Here is a 17,877-nt window from a genome sequence, read left to right as displayed (position 1 = left end):
CCTTAATTAGCTTAAGTAAAAACGGGTTTTACTGAATAGGCACAGGGAGGTCTCTTGGTACCTAATTTCAGATGGCTACCCATGCCTCACAGAAACTGGACAGGCAGCTTCTTTCTCTGGGATCTCAAGATCTCTTATCTCTGCCCCCCACAGCCAATTTGTTTCTACTCCTGCAGACCATTGACTGGCATGTGGCTTTGGCTCCCCTTACTGCTAACTCTGAACTGGCTCTACATGGTCTTTCTGATTATGCATCCACTGTTACCCAATGAGAGCCTTTACATCTTTACAGCAGGGGTTTTTACCCTGGGTTCGTGAGTTCAGGGTTTCGTGAATGGAATGAGAGGGAAAGTTGCATCTTTATTTCGTTAACCTGTAACTGAAATTTAGCATTTCCTTCAATTGTAAATGTAAGCAAAAGACACTGTATATTAGAAGTATCTGTCACCAGTAGAAATCACAGATACTTTCATATCATTTTATACTGCTGCAGATATCTTGAAATACAGCTTTTGCTGATTACTACTTGAAATTATGGTTATTAGACTCATTGCTAGATCTCATGATTTAATGTGTTAATAAAGAAGCTCATATGTTATAATATTACAGATTTATTTTAAAATATTTGAATAACATTTCAGTTAATTGGTTTCCTTTGTAATCCTATAATTTTTTTTTTTTTTTTTGAGGCAGTGTCTCACTCTGTCACTCAGGCTGGAGTGCAGTGACACAATCACAGCTCACTGCAGCCTTGAACTCCCAGGCTCAAGCAATCCTCCCTTCTTAGCCTCTGAGTAGCTGGGACCATAGGCACGTGCCACACACTACACCTGGCTAAGTTTTCATTTTTTATAGAGACAGAGTCTTACTATGTTGCCCAGGCTGGTCTGCTCTTCTCTCAAAGCAGACTGTACATAGACCTGTATCATAGAACTGAACATATTTTGCTAAACCCACAATCAGTCATTTATTTCTTTGTACCTAGAATAATCTGGCTCAGAGAGGGTGTCAAGTAAATAGTTCTTGAATGAATAGGTCTGTTTGCTTATGTGGCTTGAAACTTTGTCCCTGATTCTGCTCTCAGGACATTATCTCCTGCTATTAAGCAAAGATTTATTCATTAATTTTATATACACACATACCTCATATATACACATACCCTTGTTCATTTAATAACAAATTTAAAGAAGCTTTTTCAACAATCCTTTGAATTTTGTTATCTCCCAGTCCTGGAAAACAGTGTCCCCTTGGCGTTTCCTCAGAGTTTGCAGCAGAATATATTTCCTAGAGTCGAATTCAACATTGCTAGGCCTCAGGCTGGCTTAGCAGGAAGTAGCCTTTAGGACAAAGTCAGACTCAATGGTAGAGAAGCTTAGACTGTGGGAAGGAGCCATCTGAGAAATTCAGGGCATAGAATTTGAAAGGCGCTGAGGGCTCAGCACTTCCAGTTCAGTCATTTCATCTCTACAGGACTTAGGGAGACTCTTGCCTCCCTATCCCCATGCCCTACCCCACCCTCCACCCCGGCCAATGTGTTTCTTGCCTGATACCGACCATGCTTGCCCTTAGAATGCTGATAGAAATAGCTTTATAAGGAAAGAACTTGCAGAAATGGCTCTGAGGTTATGCTGTTTACCCTAGCTTAAACTCCACAGGAATCTAGGACTGCGGAAAAAAGAACTGAGAAGTCGCCCAAGTTTCAGCTTCTGGCTTTTTGAACTCAGTGAGAGATTGGCAGCCAAAGGCTCCTGTCTAACTGGGCTAGTCCTAAGAGAGTCCTCAGCTGGAATTGGGATAAACCTGCATCCCAAAACTTTTTCCACAGATACAGACTGTAAGCTCTATGAGGGCAGTGGCCATGTCTCTACCCCCAAACTGAATTCCTAGCACATACTTCAGTGCCTGGCACATAGTAGATACTTATATTTGCTAGATGAATGGTCCCTGAACTCTAGGGGCTCACAGCCTAATGGGGAAGACAGGAAATGAGTGAATGAATAAATAAAAAGTATAATCACTTGAGGAAAATGAATAGAGTGCTGTAAAAGCACTTCAGATGATATGGTCAGGGGGCCAGAAGAAGTGACATTTAAACTGAGACTTGAAAGATGAGAAGAAACCAGTCACTTGAAGAAGTTGGGGGACACAGATGGCCCCTTAGTAGTAATTCAGAGGAGAAAGTCATTATGCCAATCTAGATTTTTGTAGGCTATTTGTGGGAAAAGAAGGGCCTACTGTTGATTCACGGTTAGTCTGTTAACTGCTGTCCCCACCCCACGCCGTTCCTTACATATCCAGCTTTGTTTAGTAAGGCCTCAGACCTAGTGCTGTTGACTCGGAATCAAAGGCTCCCGTGTGTGGCTAGAGGTGAAGAACAATTATTTGTTTATGTGTCTCACTCTTCAACCAGACTATGAGCTCCTTGAGGGCAGTGAACCCTGTCTTATCCTTAGGACACAGCATGCTATAGTGTATCCTTGGCAATTTTGTTTAATGATTGAATTAATAATAACAGTTAATATTTATTGAGCCCTTCCTATGTGCCAGGCACTATAGGGAGAACTTTACATGCATTATCTCATTTAATCCTCATAATAACTCCATAGTGCAGGCAGTAATATCATTCCCATTCCACAGTTGAAGAAACTAAGGCTTAGAGATGAAGATGAAGTAGTGGATCAGGGATTTGAGTGTAAGCAATTTAACTCCAGAGCCCACACTGTTTTTGCTGGAATAAAGTGATTTTCCCAGTTGCCTTCAAACAGTTGAGAGTGCATGGAACTCTCAAGGGAACAGAATTAATATGTTACCTACGTTGTCTCATTTAACAATCCTTGGACAGCCCTTATTAGTGGGAATTCCTTTACTCATTTCATGGAGAGAGAATTGAGGCTCAAAAAATTAAGTCACTTGGCCAAGATCAAGATCATAAAACAAACATGTAAGTGGTGGACTTATTTTCAAAACCAGGTCTGTCTGACTCTAGATCCTGTGGTCTTTCAACATTCCATGCCACCTCCAGTCTCTCAGCCACTGGTAGGTATCTGCTCCACTGACTGCCTTAAAGTTCTTTAAAAGTTGTCCAAGCCTTTTGGGAGCCTAAGCATCTATTCCTAAAAGAGGAAATAGAGTGGAGAATAGGCAAAAAAGATGGGGAGAATAGAGACTTTATCTATTTTAAAACTTGTTTTTAAAATTAGAGCTATAATCCACATACCATGAAATATACCAAAAAGTATATACCAAAAGTATATACAATTCAGTGGTTTTAGTGTATTCACAAGGTTATGCAACCATAACTGCTATCTAATTCCAGAACATTTTCATCACCCCAAAAAGAAATGCCATACCTATTTGCAGTCATTCTCCATTCACCCTGTCTCCTATCCCCTGGAAATCACTACTCTCTGTCTTTATGGATTTGCCTATTCAGCATATTTCATACAAATGGAATCATACAGTATGTGGTCTTTCGTGTCTGGCTTCTTTCACTTAGCATTATGTTCTCAAGGTTCATGTATTAAAGCGAATATCAGTACTTTATTCCTTCTTATGGTAGAACAATATACCATTGTACAGATATACCACATTTTGTTTATCCATTCATCTGTTGATGGACTTTTGGGTTGTCTCTACTTTTTGGCTCTTATGAATAATGCTATTGTGAACATTTGTGTGCACATTTTTGTGTTAACTATGTTTTCCGTTCTCTTGGGTAGGTACCTAGGAGTAGAATTGCTGGGTCAAATAGTAACTCTATGCTTAACATTTTTAGTAACTACCTCGCTGTTTTCCATAGTGATTCATCTTTTATTAATAAACTTTTAAAATTGAAGTATAGGCTGGGCGCAATGGCTCATGCCTGTAATCCCAGCACTTTGGGAGGCTGAGGCGGGCGGATCACGAGGTCAGGAGATCGAGACCATCCTGGCTAACACAGTGAAACCCCGTCTCTACTAAAAAATACAAAAAGAAAAAATTAGCCAGGTGTGGTGGTGGGCGCCTGTAGTCCCAGCTACTCGGGAGGCTGAGGCAGGAGAATGGCATGAACCTGGGAGGCGGAGCTTGCGGTGAGCTGAGATCACGCCACCGCACTCCAGCCTGGGCAACAGAGTGAGACTCCATCTCAAAAAAAAAACAAACAAAAAAAAGCTGAAGTATAAAATGCATGTAGGAAAGTGCCCATATCAGAAGTGTACAGCTTCAAGAATTATTACAAAATTAACATAGCTGTGTAACCAGCACCCAAATCAAGAGCTAGAAAATTTCCAGTACTCAGAAGTACCCCCCTGTTATCTACCAATATCTACCACCTCCAAAGGGTAACACCACTATCCTGACTTCTAATATGATCATTAATTTTGCTTGTTTTTGAGCTTCATAGAAATGGAATAATATATTATATACTCTTTTGTGTATGACTTCTTTTACTCAATAAAATGTTAATTTTTTTTTTTTCTTTTCTTGAGACAGGGTCTCACTCTGTCGCCCAGGCTCGCTTGCAGTGGCATGATCAGAGCTCACTGTAGCCTTGAACTCCTGGGCTCAAGCAGTCCTCCTGCCTCGGCCTCCCAAAGTGCTGGGATTAGAGGTGTGAGCCACTCACCTGGCCCGAAATATTAATGAAATTCATCTATGTTGCTCTTTGTAGCCATACTTCTAACATTTCACTTCTGTATAATATTTTATTGTAAAGCTATACCACAACTTATTTACCTACTTGTGTTGGGGAAATACATAGAAGTGGAATGGCTAGGTCATAGTTGTGTATATTTTTAGATTTAATAGATACTGCCAAACTGTTTTCCAAAATGACTGTATCAATTTATAACCACACAAGCAGTTTAGGAGAATTCTGGTTGTACTGTGTCTTTGTCAACACTTGATATTATCATCCTTTTTCCTTCTAGCCATTATGATGAATATGTAGAGATATCCGGTTGTGGTTTTAATTTTCTCAATGAGATTCTGTACATTTTTATGTAATTATCAGCCATTTAAATATGACTAAGCCTTAGGTATGACTAAGTCTTTTTCTTACTGATTTTTAAGAGTTTTTAATATATTTTGGAAATGAGTTCTTTGTTGGTTATATGTATTGCAAGTATTTTCTCCTACATTATAGCTTGCTTTTTTGCTCTCTTAAGTGTCTCTTTAGATGAACAGAAGTTCTTAATTTTAATCTAGTCCAATTTATCAATCTTTTCCTTTATGGTTTGTGTCCTGTTAAGAAATCTTTACCTCCTCAAGGTCATGAAGATCAGTACCTTATTTCGAGTGTGTGTGGCAGGTGGGGGAGGTGGTGCATCACCCTATAGAGTACGATTTCTCAGGGCAGAGAAGACACTGTCACCCTCCAGAGAGGCAGGCAGCAGGCGGGATGGGGGCAGGGAGTCCATGAGAACCTGGCTGCTGTGGGCTGTGTTCCCAGCTGTCAAGCGTGTAATCTGGAGTGAAAGATAATCCTTTTGGTGGTGGAGGTCCTACAGAGAATACTGCAGGGTACTCTAAATCAACTTTGTGCCCTACACACCCAGTTGACTGTCCTCTCTTCTCACTAAGTCAGGGAAAAAAAAAAAGGAATCTGCACTCCTGCACAGTGCTAGTAGCACAGGGCAGGGATGAAGAGCTTTCAGAGCCAGACTATCTGCCTTATAGCTGTGATTTTCTTTTTGTTATTAAATCTAATGCTTTTGTTCTTTCCAGTGTCTACCACATTGTTTCACTTCCATTTGGGAAGAGGATGTTGAGGTGGCTGAATTTGAGAGAGGTGCTAAAATAATGTTCAAACTGCTTGTTCCCCTGCTAGGCTGGTCGGAGCCCCTTCCCTGAGCCAGAGCTGACAGGAGCTGCTTGTTCTTCTTGGAGGAGTGGGAGTAGAGAAAAGAAGGAATGAGAGTTGCTCCTACACTTTCTGAGGGGCTCTGAGGATCCGTCCCCCCCAGGAAACCACTTGCGTTCCCCGAGCCCCTCTGCTGCTCGTTAGTTGCCCTCCAGACTAGAAAGCCATGGTTTGTGCTGGGGCTGGGTGGGGCTCCAGGGACAGTTTAGGCTCTGGCCCTCCAAAGGGGAGGGGGTGGTTATAGAGCAAGCAGAGGGTCACAGCTCAGTCTGTACCATTTGCTTGTCACCTTGAGAAGTTCCACCTTGTCTAGCAAAACCTCCTTTCAGAGGCAGCCACCACAAAGGGCTCTTATGAGAGCAGCTGCCCCGCCCCCACCTTCACTTCCACTCCCTTTACCATTATTTTTCTTTGGGGGCAGAGCTGAGGGGCCTTCCTGCTATGACTCTGAGGGACTGTACTTATTTTAAAAGGAGATTCAAGTCTAGAGACTTCCCATACCAGAGATTCATTTTTCCTATTTTCCAGTATACTTGGATGACACTCAAGGGGTGAAGTAAGGCTTTCCTTTTCTAGAGGGCATTTTGTCTTTTCCCTCTTTCAGCCTCTTGAGCTCTTTGGAGATTTAAGAAGGGAAGTGAGAGCCAGCTTCTAGTACCACTAGACCTCAGAACAGGGACCAACTTCCTTACAGGGGTAGGAGATGGGAGGGAGAAATGGATGTCTCATTGGTAAGAGGCATTATAGTGTAGAGATTCAAGTGTAGGTTCTAGAGTTCAACTTCCTGGGCCTTCTGTTTCCCCATTCTGCTGTGACCTTAGTCAAGTTACTTAATCTCTTCAAGCCTTTGTTTTCTTATATATAAAATGAGATTGGGCTTCAAGTCATGACAAGTAAATAAGAAAAAAACCCCAAAATAAATAAAGTGAGAATGATTTTAGAGCCCAACTGATAGGGTAACAGTGGAGGTTAATTGCAGTAATGTGTCAAAATGCATAGCCTAGTACCTAGCACATAGAAAGCATTTACAAAGTTACTTTTACTAATATTATTCAAGCCTTCTGTTTGGACCTCTTTTTATAGTCTTTCTTCACATCTCCCTCCTCTTCTGACCCTGCAGTCCAGAGAGCTAGCCAGACCTCAGACTGAATCAGAAAAATCTGAATAGTATACATAGGACCTGGACTTTGTCTCAAACTGTTTTGAACTCTGCACCTATCTTACTCCATTGCATGTCCAGCATCGTGAGAGAGAGGCAGCAAAATTATCTCATTTTGAAGGGAGGCCACAAAGAAAGTGATTCAGTAACTTGACTAGATTGCATACGTAGATGTTTGCGTATATGACTGTATGGCTGCATCTATTCTCCCATCTTGTTTTAAAAGGTGGCGGGGGTGGGGGTGAGTTGACTATGATTTAATTAATTTGCAAGGTCCCTAAACACAAGATTAAGTTTGGGTTTCTCTGTGTTCTTTTTCCTTATAGCCCAGCACTGAGTGGATGCTCAGGAGCTGGAGGCTAATCATAGAGCATGGCGAGGTCGGCAGCAGCAGGGCAGAATGATCAGGGAAGACCTTGTTGCAGGCACAGACCCAAACAAAGCTAAATCAGACCAAACACAGGGCAGTGTTAGCTCTGTCTTCAGTTTCACATTCGGACCTTCAAGGGCAGTGTGCCTTGTGTATTTAGGGTACTATATTTTCTCCCAGATCACCAAGGTTTCTGATCAGTGAACTGATAGAGGGGTATTCTGTGAGGACAAAGAGAGAGACCCCGTATCAGGGTTGGATATTGCCTGAAACTCAGAGGTAGCTCATCCAAGTGATGAGCTGTGGAAAATTTGAAATGAGGAGAAAGGAGAATGAAACAGTTGTCTTCTAAAAGTCTAGATATCACCACCCTATCTCTTTTCTCTGTCCTAGTAGTTTTTTCTCTCAGACTCTGAGGAAACTGTGAAATTAATCCCATCAAAAACCATTTGACTGTTAGCTATTTTTATGGCCTATATCTGCAGGTCATATTTTTGTGTTTTCCAGATAGCCCTTATTGAGTGTATATTACTTAAAAATGGAAATGACATAGCAGAGCATTTGCACAAGCCACATTAGGAAGCAGGAAATGGTGGTGAGAGAGTTCTTGGTTCAAGCATTGCAGGATCATTTGGGCTGTGCAGAATAGTCTTGCTAAAATGTTGTTGGAAGCAAGCTGTTTGTGCTTTGTGTGCTTCTGGAGAGAGTAGCAGCTTTACTCTTCACTGTTATACTTGTCACCCAAAAAAGAGGGTGGAGAGAATGAAGATGAAACCTTGGCTTCTTGGGTAGGTCCTGAAGAATTGGAGAGTAAAGGAGAGCTTTGAGAAGCAGGGGCTATTTTGGGGAGGTAGGAAGACAATACCTACTGAGTAGGCACCCTTTAACATATCATCCCATGGAATCCTTCCATCAGCCTCATCAAAGTAGCTGTTGGTCTCCTCATTTTTCTGGTAAGGGAACAGAGGCTAAAAGGGGTTAGTAACACACCTGGTAACTGGCAAAGCCAGGATTTAAACCCAGGACCTTCTGATGCAAAAGCCATGCTGCCTCAGTCATTACTAGAGACCGAGGAGTTGGCTAGTGTGGTGATGGGGGACAGTGAACTACCCACAGGTTACTGGGTAGATTTCTGTGTCTCCCTGATCTGGACCTTGACTGGTCACTGTATTACTAGATAGTAGTATGCTTTGGGACGCCAGTGAAGAGAAGTTAATACAGATGCTCCTCAACTTATGATGGGGCCGCATCCCAATAAATCCATCCTAAGTTGAAAATAGCAGAACCAAGCATGGTGGCTCATGCCTGTAACCCCAGCACTTTGGGAGGCCAAGGCGGGTGGATCACCTGAGGTCAGGAGTTTGAGACCATCCTGGCCAACATGGTGCAGCCCCATCTCTACTAAAAATACAAAAATTAGCCAGGCGTGGTGGCAGGTGCCTGTGGTCCCAGCTACTCGGGAGGGTGAGGCAGGAGAATCGCTTGAACCTGGTAGAGAGAGGTTGCAGTGAGCGGAGACTGTACCACTGCACTCCAGCCTGGGAGACAGAGCAAGACTTAATCTCAAAAAAAAAAAAAGCAAAGAAAGAAAATATCCTGAGTTGAAAGTGCATTTTTGACTTATGAGACTATCCAGAGATAGCCCCATCATAGGTCAAGGAGTGTATTGAATGCCTGTCACTTTCACATCATCAGTAAAATAGAAAAATCCTAAGTCAGGAACCATCTGTAATTAGATCAGACCTAGTTTCTTTATGTACTTTATCATTAGGGCACTTCTTGAGTCCACTTAGCACTCATTGGAGTAGGGCCAGGCAAGAGAAGTCTCAGTGTGCCTTGCAAAGGGAAGGAACAGACATTTCTTGGGCACTTACTCGATTCTCTCATTTAATCCTTTCACACATTCAGTGATGTAAATGTTGTTTGTCTTGATCCCTCAGTGCCTGACTCCCAATGTCTCTCTCCTTTCCCTCCTCTCTCTCTTAAAATAAACCATTAAGTATGATGGCTTTCCCACAGTGTCACAGCTAGCAAATAGAAGACCACCTTAGGTACAAATCCACATCTTTGAGACCTTAAGGCCAGAACTTAAAGTGTATTTCTTTTTTTTTTTTCTAGTAATTTTTTTTCTAATTCCTGAATAGCCTTGCTTCTTCCTCTTTGAGTGAGAACCTACTTTGGACTTTCTTTTTTAAACCTTGATACTATCCTCGCACGTTGGGTTCATCTTTCCTTCTGACTCTCAGCCTTTTACTACTGCAGTTGGGTCTGTGTCATGGACCCAGGGCCATTTCAGGTTATCTTTGATTTAGGGATTTCATTTGGATGGTAATAGTACCATTTCACAGAGTATACATTTTAATTAGCTATATATTTGTTGGTGATCTCCCCTCTAGAATGTAAACTTCAAGAGGGCAGGGAATTTTATCTCTTTTGTTCACTACCATATTCCCAGCATCTAAATAATCCCAAACACCACAGTAGATGATCAGCAAATATTTGTTAAATATGAATGGATTGGCGAAGGGGGAGTTATGTTTCTTGAGTCCTTCTCATTAGAGTCTTCTTCCTAAATTACGTTTCTTGTTCCTTTCTCTTTATTCTGGCAAACCCCCTGGCCATTTGAGACCTTAGAAGAGTTTTCTAATATGCTCTTATTCCTAAGGGAAGCTGATGGTGAACATTGCCATGATTCCCTTTGAATGGAGACCTGGGCTCCCAAGGGAAGGAAGTTTGTATCTAGACCAGCAATGTTTACCACATTGCAAGAGGGAGGAGCGGAATTCTTACTCTTAGGGAAGTCACGTGTTGTGGGCCCTGCCCTTGTGATGTTGTGATGGTCAGTGCCAGTGTCTTGGGGCTGTGCCAGTTTCTGGGGCGGGTGCCAGAACCAAAGACATGCTCAAAGGCTGATTCTGGAGAGCTCCAGTTAGCTCATTTTCCCTTTTTCTTCATTAAACCTGTATCCTCAGACTGTGGGCCCATATTTATAGGGTGAGCAGTAGATCAGATCTAGCCTTTCTTACCCAGGATTCTAGAAGTTTCTTTTCTGAAACAGTCTCAGAGGAAAGGAGGGGTGAGGCAGGGAGGAGAGGCAGATTACGTATTTGTAGTTGAAAATGCTAATTGGAAGCTCTCCAGCAAATCCTGAGAGAGTCTTGGGCTTTCTGGACCACTGGGAGTGAGTTTAGACCTCATGAAGATGAGAGTTACCTCTAAAGAGGGGAGGTTGGACCCTCAGAACCAAGATGGGCTGCAATAGGGACAAGAAGGTGAAATAAAATGTCCTACAGGGTTTCTGTCACTTTGGTTTGCCTAAAGTTTCTGATATGGCTGTATACCAGGGTCCAAAGTCCCAGTGCATTGGAGATGGAAGAGTAATATAGCTCTTGTGGCTGTTGAAAAATCACACTACTATAAGTAAGTAATGAGGAAGTACTAAGAGTTTAGGTAAATGTAACAGAGAGTCTAAAAAGGGAAGCCTGGAAGCAGCTCTGGATGCCTCATTGTTCCATCAATACTAGTTTGGAGCCAAGGAAGCTTTGGCAAACAGTTGTAGAGTAGAGAAAGCCACTTTATGAAACAAAAAGAAATTCCCATGGGCATAACCTTAATTCAGAAAATGAAGTCCTTTGCAAACTAGTGAATGTGAACTTAGCCTTCTAGTCTTGCTTCCCATGAGACACATCCACATACCCTGTCTTCACACCTTTATGCTTCACTTACTTCCAGCACATCCAAAGTCTAACTTTGCAAGGTTTGTCTTGATGTCACCACCTCTGATGCTTTTTGCAGAACTCTTGTGTCAAAATTCATCCCTTTCTTCTTCTCTGGTTCCCTATTACCCTTTGTTGAGAATTCTGTTAGAGCAAATCACTTGAAAAATAAAACAAAACAACATATGTCTGCCTATCTCCCACATGCAAATATGAACTCTTCAAAGTAGGGACTCTGAGTTACTATCTTTGTATTAACTCAGACCTGTTATGAGGGAAGGATTGATGCATCTGTTTCCCCTGCCTTGAATCCTGTAATGCCTGGCACATAGTAGACTCTCAGTAACTTTTTTGCTTACTAGAATTGATTCTGGGTTAATCAGGTGAACACGTTCTACAGGTAGGCTGACCTGACTCTTCTTTCCCTCCCCACTTTGGGCAGTGACCCGCATTGTGGCCGGTACATCGTGCTCCTGGCTCAGTCACACTTATAGCAGGGGGCACTATTTACTTTACTTACTCCTGACTCCAGCATTCTCCGTTTGATCTCTGCCGCCTGCCCCAGGTAGCCACTACCATTGTCCTGCCCCAGGAGCTAATGTTTCTCTTTCCCAAGCTCCTGCCTCTCCACCTCTCTTCCCTAGTATATTCTGAGAATGAGACCCAAGGAATCCGTGATAATGGGGAATGGCTAGAATGGAATTAAGAGTATGGTCTGTCAGCCCCCAAGGGGTCCAATCTGGTCCACCTGTCTCCTTTTTATCTGCTCCCTTTTCTTGTCACCTTGGGGAGCTTGTTCCTCAGCTGGATGGCAGGTGATCTGGGATGTGAAGGATTGCAGGTTGTGATCCTGGGAGAAGCTGGATTGCTCTTTTGACCAAAATTCTGTTGTTCAGGGAAGTAAATAGGATAGTAATTATATGTGTGGGCCCTGAAGCCAGACTGCCCGGCCTCTAACCCTGTGCCACCACTTACCAGCTGGGACCATCTCAGCCAAACGGGGTCATGCTAGTGCCTACCATGCTCATTCATTCACACATAGTACTGAGCCTCTACCGTGAGCTCAGGGTTCTTCTAGATGCCAGGGAAATAGTAGTAGAAAACACAAAAATGTTTTAATACATTTTAAGTACTTAGAGCAATGTCTAGCATATATATATATTAGCATATATATATAAGCATATATATAAGCGTATATATAAAAGCATATATATAAGCGTATATATATAAAAGCATATATATATATATATATATATATATATATATATATATATTTTTTTTTTTTTTTTTTTTTAAGACAGAGTCTTGCTCTGTCGCCCAGGCTGGAGTGCAGTGGCGCAATCTCAGCTCACCGCAAGCTCCGCCTGCCAGGTTCACGCCGTTCTGCTGTCTCAGCCTCCCGAGCAGCTGGGACTACAGGCGCTCACCACCGTGCCCGGCTAATTTTTTGTCTTTTTTAGTAGAGATGGGGTTTCACCATGGTCTCGTTCTCCTGACGTTGTGATCCGCCCGCCTCGGCCTCCCAAAGTGCTGGGATTACAGGTGTGAGCCACCATGCCCGGCCATGTCTAGCATATATTAAGTATTCGACAATTCTAGCAATATGCTGTTCCTAGGACTTTTCTGAGACTAGATAGTCAGGTGGAATAACTTTGCCAGCAACTGCAGGACCAGATCTCTCTCAGAAGGGGAAGGACAGCGGAAGGGCTTAGATTAGGTTCCACATTTAGACCCAGGTGCAGCATTTCTGGCACTTCGTTTTGAGGTTAAATACTTGAGCTGAGTGAAGGTCGCCCTGAAAAATTGATGAATCTGTTTGATTCCATGGAAAGGGCAGGAGGAAATGACTCTGGACTGCCTCATTCTGCCTCATTCTGCCTAACCCATTTGTGTAGACAGCACAGTGCCTACCAAGTCATGTATGAGTGACCCTAAGAGAGGCTTCATTTCTTGGGTAGTATGAAGGGAGATGCTAGAGGTCAATATATAAGGAAGGAGGGCAGCTGTTTGCCTCCCCACCATCAGGGCTCTCTGGCTATGGAGGAGAGAACCCTCTTTTGAAGGCGGTGTCTTGGGAGTTAGAGAGCTGAACTTAGGAAGGAGAGTGAGGTAGGGTAGAGGTGGTGTGGCCTGATAGTTTACCTTCCCTGTTTCAGTTCATTCCTCAGGGAATGCTGCCAGAGGGCTGTTAGACTCTAGTGTGATTACTGGCTAGAGGCAAAGTTTGGACTCGGGGCTCTGATTCATTGCCTGTGGTTTCCAGTGAAAGTCCAGGCCTGATATAGTCTTTATGGGGATAGGGTTGGAGTAGAAATGTATGTGACATTTCCTGGTAATCAACAAGGTTTTCAGCTATCCTGACTGGTTCAGCACCTGCTTTCCTGCTTCTCACACTTTCTCTTTTCTATTCTTCTCCCATGAGAGGGCTTTCAGAAATGAATGCCCTTACAGCACAAAAAGGTGCCCTTGATCCAAGGTATGGGCCAATGCAGGATTCTTGGGTTGGTTCCCATGTGAGTTGCTGGCATGGCTGCTCTTGGGGACCTGCTAACTTGGCTGGGAACCATGGTGATTTGCACGCCTAGGGACAGGTGAAATAGTTCTGGGCCCTTTCCAAGATTCCGAAGTGCAGCCAGGTTTGGGACCACTAGATACTCTACTCTTTCATCTCATTTTTATCGCACTTTGTTCAGTCTTCAGCCATTACCTCAACCCAGTTCAGCCAAGTGTATGAAACTACAACTAGGCAAAGTATTTTGCTGTGGATGTAAGTCCACAGTTCATTCTGTAGTGAAGGAAACAGATAAATATAATGTAATCATAGCAGTGTTTCTCAGCCTTTTAAAAATTATCACTTCCCTAAGGAACCTTTTAAGACATTTTTTGCCTAATCACTCCCTGTCAGGAAATTTTAATGCCACAGGTATACCTAAAAATCTATTTATGTACTGTGTGTGTGTGTGTGTGTGTGTGTGTGTGTGCATGCTTTATACTTTAAAAGAGTCAGTTTTTTTTACCCCTCAAGAACAGTTTTCACTCCCTTGGGGGAATCTCAGCTAGCCCACTGTGAGCATGTGGGTGATAGTAAAGGAGGGTGGGACAGCAGTGGGGAATGGAAAATGGCCGGGGGCCTCAAAAGCTTTGTCAGCTTTGTTTTTCCTGTCTCCTCTGCCTGAACATCACAGCTCCATAATTGTTTCTTGCCTCTCAGTCTGTCATTACCATTTTGCTCTCTCTCCTTTATCCTGAATTTTATCATTTTTCTCTAGTTTATGAATGAATTTAATGAAAATAGTAATTTATTCAGCTCAGGGAAAATTTAGGGGAAATAATTTCCTAAAATAGCCTTCTAAGAAATCATCCCTTTGGAAAAAGAGCCTAGAAATCTATAGGGTATTCATGGGAAAACATAATAGACCTAAGGATTAGGGGAAATAAGATATACATTTGGAGTTGCCCTTCAGAGGAGATGTCCCAAGAAATCTTTGTATTGGTTGCCACCAGGCTTGGATATGGACGCCCCCTATTGGATCTAACTGCTTTATATTAATTCATTTGGGGTTGATGCCAGTTCTGCATGTGGGGTATTAGATCGCTTCTCTAGCAATACAGTGTAACCAATGACAGTATCTCCTCTCTCTTACAGAAACTGCCAGAGGCATGCAGCATTGGTGATGGAAAGCCCTTTGTCATGAATCTGCAGAATCTGTATATGGCAGTCACCAAACAAGAGGTCCAAGTGGGACAGAAGCATCAAGGCACTGGTGAGCACTCCAGAGGTACCCGGTCTGTGTGAGGATACAATTAGGATCTAGGTTTATGCTGTCCAATATGATAGTTTTCTAGCCACATATAACTATTTAAGTTTAAATTAATAAAAATGAAATAAAACTAAAAATGCATTTTCTTTTTTGCAGTAGCCACATTTCAAGTGATTAGTAGCCGCATGTGGCTGGTGGCTACCAAGTTAGTGCAGACACAGAACATTTCCATCATTGCAGAAAGTTCGATTGGGTAGCACTGGTCTAGGTACTTAGAAGGGTTAGCAAAAGAACCAGGAGAAAGATTAGTTTCCCTGGCTGGGCGCAGCGGCTCACACCAGTAACCTCAGCACTTCGGGAGGCCGAGGTGGGAAAGGCCAGGAGTTTGAGACCAGCCTGGACAACACAGCAAAAACCTCATCTCTTTAAAAAAAAAAAATTAATCTCCATACCTGAGACATGTCAGGGAATATGTAGAAGAACAGCTGGCTATTTTGAGTCGAGGAAACTCTCATCCTACCTGCTGAAAGTGGGCCTGGGGAAATCTTCATAGCAGAAACAGGACTTTCTGAAAGTCAGCTGGAAGTTGGACTTGTGGCTACTTCCGTCTGCTTATATATTTGTACCAAACCCTGGTCTTTATCAGAATGCTTGGTGAATGCTAATATCTTCCTGGTAAGAAGAAGGCATTTATCACTATCTTCTCTTGATCTTTCTGATTTCAGGAGATCCTCATACCTCAAACAGTGCTTCCCTGCAAGGAATCGATAGCCAATGTGTAAACCAGCCAGAACAACTGGTCTCCCCAGCCCCAACCCTCTCAGCACCTGAGAAAGAGTCCACGGTGAGTCATGAGCAGCTTCCTGGATGGTGTTCTGAGAGTTGGCACCTATAGCCCCCAAGCCAGTGGTCCCTGGAATTGCTGCTTCATTGGCACTGCCTCAAAAATATTGAGGGATATTTGTGACCAGTCTCCAAATTGTAGGTGTCTAGATGGAGAGTCATGGTCTTGCACATCTTCCCTTGGTGTCCCTTCTCTGTAGGTCTTGTACGAATGATGTGCCTTGACTCCTCTTTCACCTTATCCCACTTCCGGTGATGGCCAGTGATGACCAGTGATAGTCAGCGAGGCTATTCCTTGGGGGAGAAGGGAATCTACATCTCCTGCTTAGGGTCTTCTATCGCATTTGCTGTCTGACATAGACTTCAAAATACCTATGTCAGATACTTCCTGAATGCCTCTTTTTTGTAGCTGGGCATGGTGGCTCATGCTTGTTATCACAACCTGTGGGAGGCCAAGGCAGGAGGATCACTTGAAGCCAGGAGTTTGATACCAGCCTGGGCAGCAAAGTGAAACCCTATCTTTACAAAAAACAAAATTAGCCAGATATGGCAGCATGTGCCTGTGGTCTCAGCTACTTTGGAGGCTGAGACAGGCGGATTGCTCGAGCCCAGGAGTTCAAGGCTGCAGTGAGCTCTGATTGTGCCCATGTACTCCAGCCTGGGTGAAAAAAAAAAAAAAGCCTCATCCTAATCAGGAGCCATGAGAGGAAGAAAATTCCTTTCCTAATTTCAGTGGAACTATTTCAAAACCCCTACTAACTTGGGTTCCCTTTTTTCTAGGGTACTTCAGGCCCTCTGCAGAGACCTCAGCTGTCAAAGGTCAAGAGGAAGAAGCCAAGGGGTCTCTTCAGTTAATCTGTTGTGGCCTCAGCTGCTGAGGATGGACTTGGAGAATAGCTTCCAAGCTTCACCTTGAAAGAAGCTTACATGGCAGCAGTATTTCTAAAATAGTGATACAGTCAGAGGCCTCCTGTAAGGGCGAGAGAACTGAAGTTCATGTTGACAGGCCCACAGGGAATTGGCCTTCCCTGTTCAAGTGGAAGCCACTCTCTGAGAATCCCGTGCTCTCCTCTCTTTTGGTGGAGGTTCTGTAGGTTCAGGTTTCTACCATGGACTTTAGGTATATAGGGCAAGTCAGCAAGAAAGCACCACACACTCAGGAAGCCTTGTCTACCTTTCCCTAGCGTCTCTAGCCAGCCAGCCCCAGATACTCCTCAGAGACCCACTTCTCTCTTTTGCATGGAATAAAAAGCACTCACAGTCCCTGCTTCTGGGATTAGTTATGCTGTGGAACTCATAACCCAATTCACTTCCTTCACTGGGTCCCACCCCATTGTTGTCTCTGGATGAAGTCTAGCCATCACTCCTGTCCTTCAGATTCTTCGTAAACTTTTCTGCAGTTGCCAGAGCTAAGTCTCCATTTGGAAACTTCGATCTCAAGAACTCTCTTGATGGTGGGCACAAGACAGATAGATGATTGATGCTTTCCTTTGCCAAACTTGGATGCATTTTTCTCTTTGTTTCCAAAGTATAGGCAACAGGTTAAACTACCACGTGGGGTAGTTTATCGATCCTCCCGCCTCATCCTTCTGCATAACTGGGACTAAAGGCACACACCACCACATCTAGCTAATTTTTGTATTTTTTTGTGTGTGGAGACAAGGCTTTGCCATGTTGCCCAGGCTGGTCTTGAACTCCTGGACTCTAGTGATCTGCCCACCTCAACCTCCCGAAGTGCTGGGATTACAGGCATGAGCCACCACACCTATCCCATTTCTGGTTTATTTACTTTTGATGGTTAAATGCCTCCTTATTCAAATATCCTGTATATATACTGGTGTTTCTGTCCTGATGTCAAGTCTCGAGAGAAGATGATCAAACAATAATAAACTAATTATAATAAGAACAACAATAATAAATAGCTAACATTTATTGAGCAGTTAATGTATACCAGCTACTCTAATGAGCACTTGACATTGATCCTCATATAGCATCATATGAGGAAGATGCTGTTAACCCATTAAGAAATTGGATCTTGAAGTGAGTAAGTGACTTATCAAAGGTCATACAGCTAATAAGTGACAGCCAGAATTTAAGCCCAGACAGCTGAGTTCTTAACAGCATTATTATATACACTAATGAAAACATTTATTTTCCAGAAAGGACGTTAGGTTCTTCTTTCCAGT

General features: G+C 43.0%; 1 protein-coding gene across 3 annotated transcripts in view; it reads left to right on the top strand.

Annotated features, from left to right (window-relative positions):
* NHEJ1 (non-homologous end joining factor 1) overlaps positions 1-17,610 on the top strand; it is an 85,192-nt gene extending 67,582 nt beyond the window's left edge. For 2 of the 3 annotated variants that reach the window (XM_004033244.5, XM_019022178.4), the window contains exons 6-8: positions 14,734-14,851; positions 15,574-15,692; positions 16,472-17,610. In XM_004033244.5, the coding sequence (XP_004033292.1) occupies positions 14,734-14,851; positions 15,574-15,692; positions 16,472-16,546 (312 nt within the window). In that variant the 3' untranslated portion in view covers positions 16,547-17,610. Of the gene's footprint in view, positions 1-14,733; positions 14,852-15,573; positions 15,693-16,471 lie in introns of those variants that run through there. The other variant, XR_010129709.1, reaches the window with a different exon arrangement.
* The last annotated feature ends 267 nt before the right edge of the window (positions 17,611-17,877 follow it).

Source organism: Gorilla gorilla, chromosome 11 (genome assembly GCF_029281585.2).
Source record: "Gorilla gorilla gorilla isolate KB3781 chromosome 11, NHGRI_mGorGor1-v2.1_pri, whole genome shotgun sequence".
NCBI classification, from domain to species: Eukaryota; Metazoa; Chordata; class Mammalia; order Primates; family Hominidae; genus Gorilla; species Gorilla gorilla.
The sequence above is the reverse complement of the archived record's forward strand: the minus strand, read 5'-3'. Positions and strand labels throughout refer to the sequence as shown.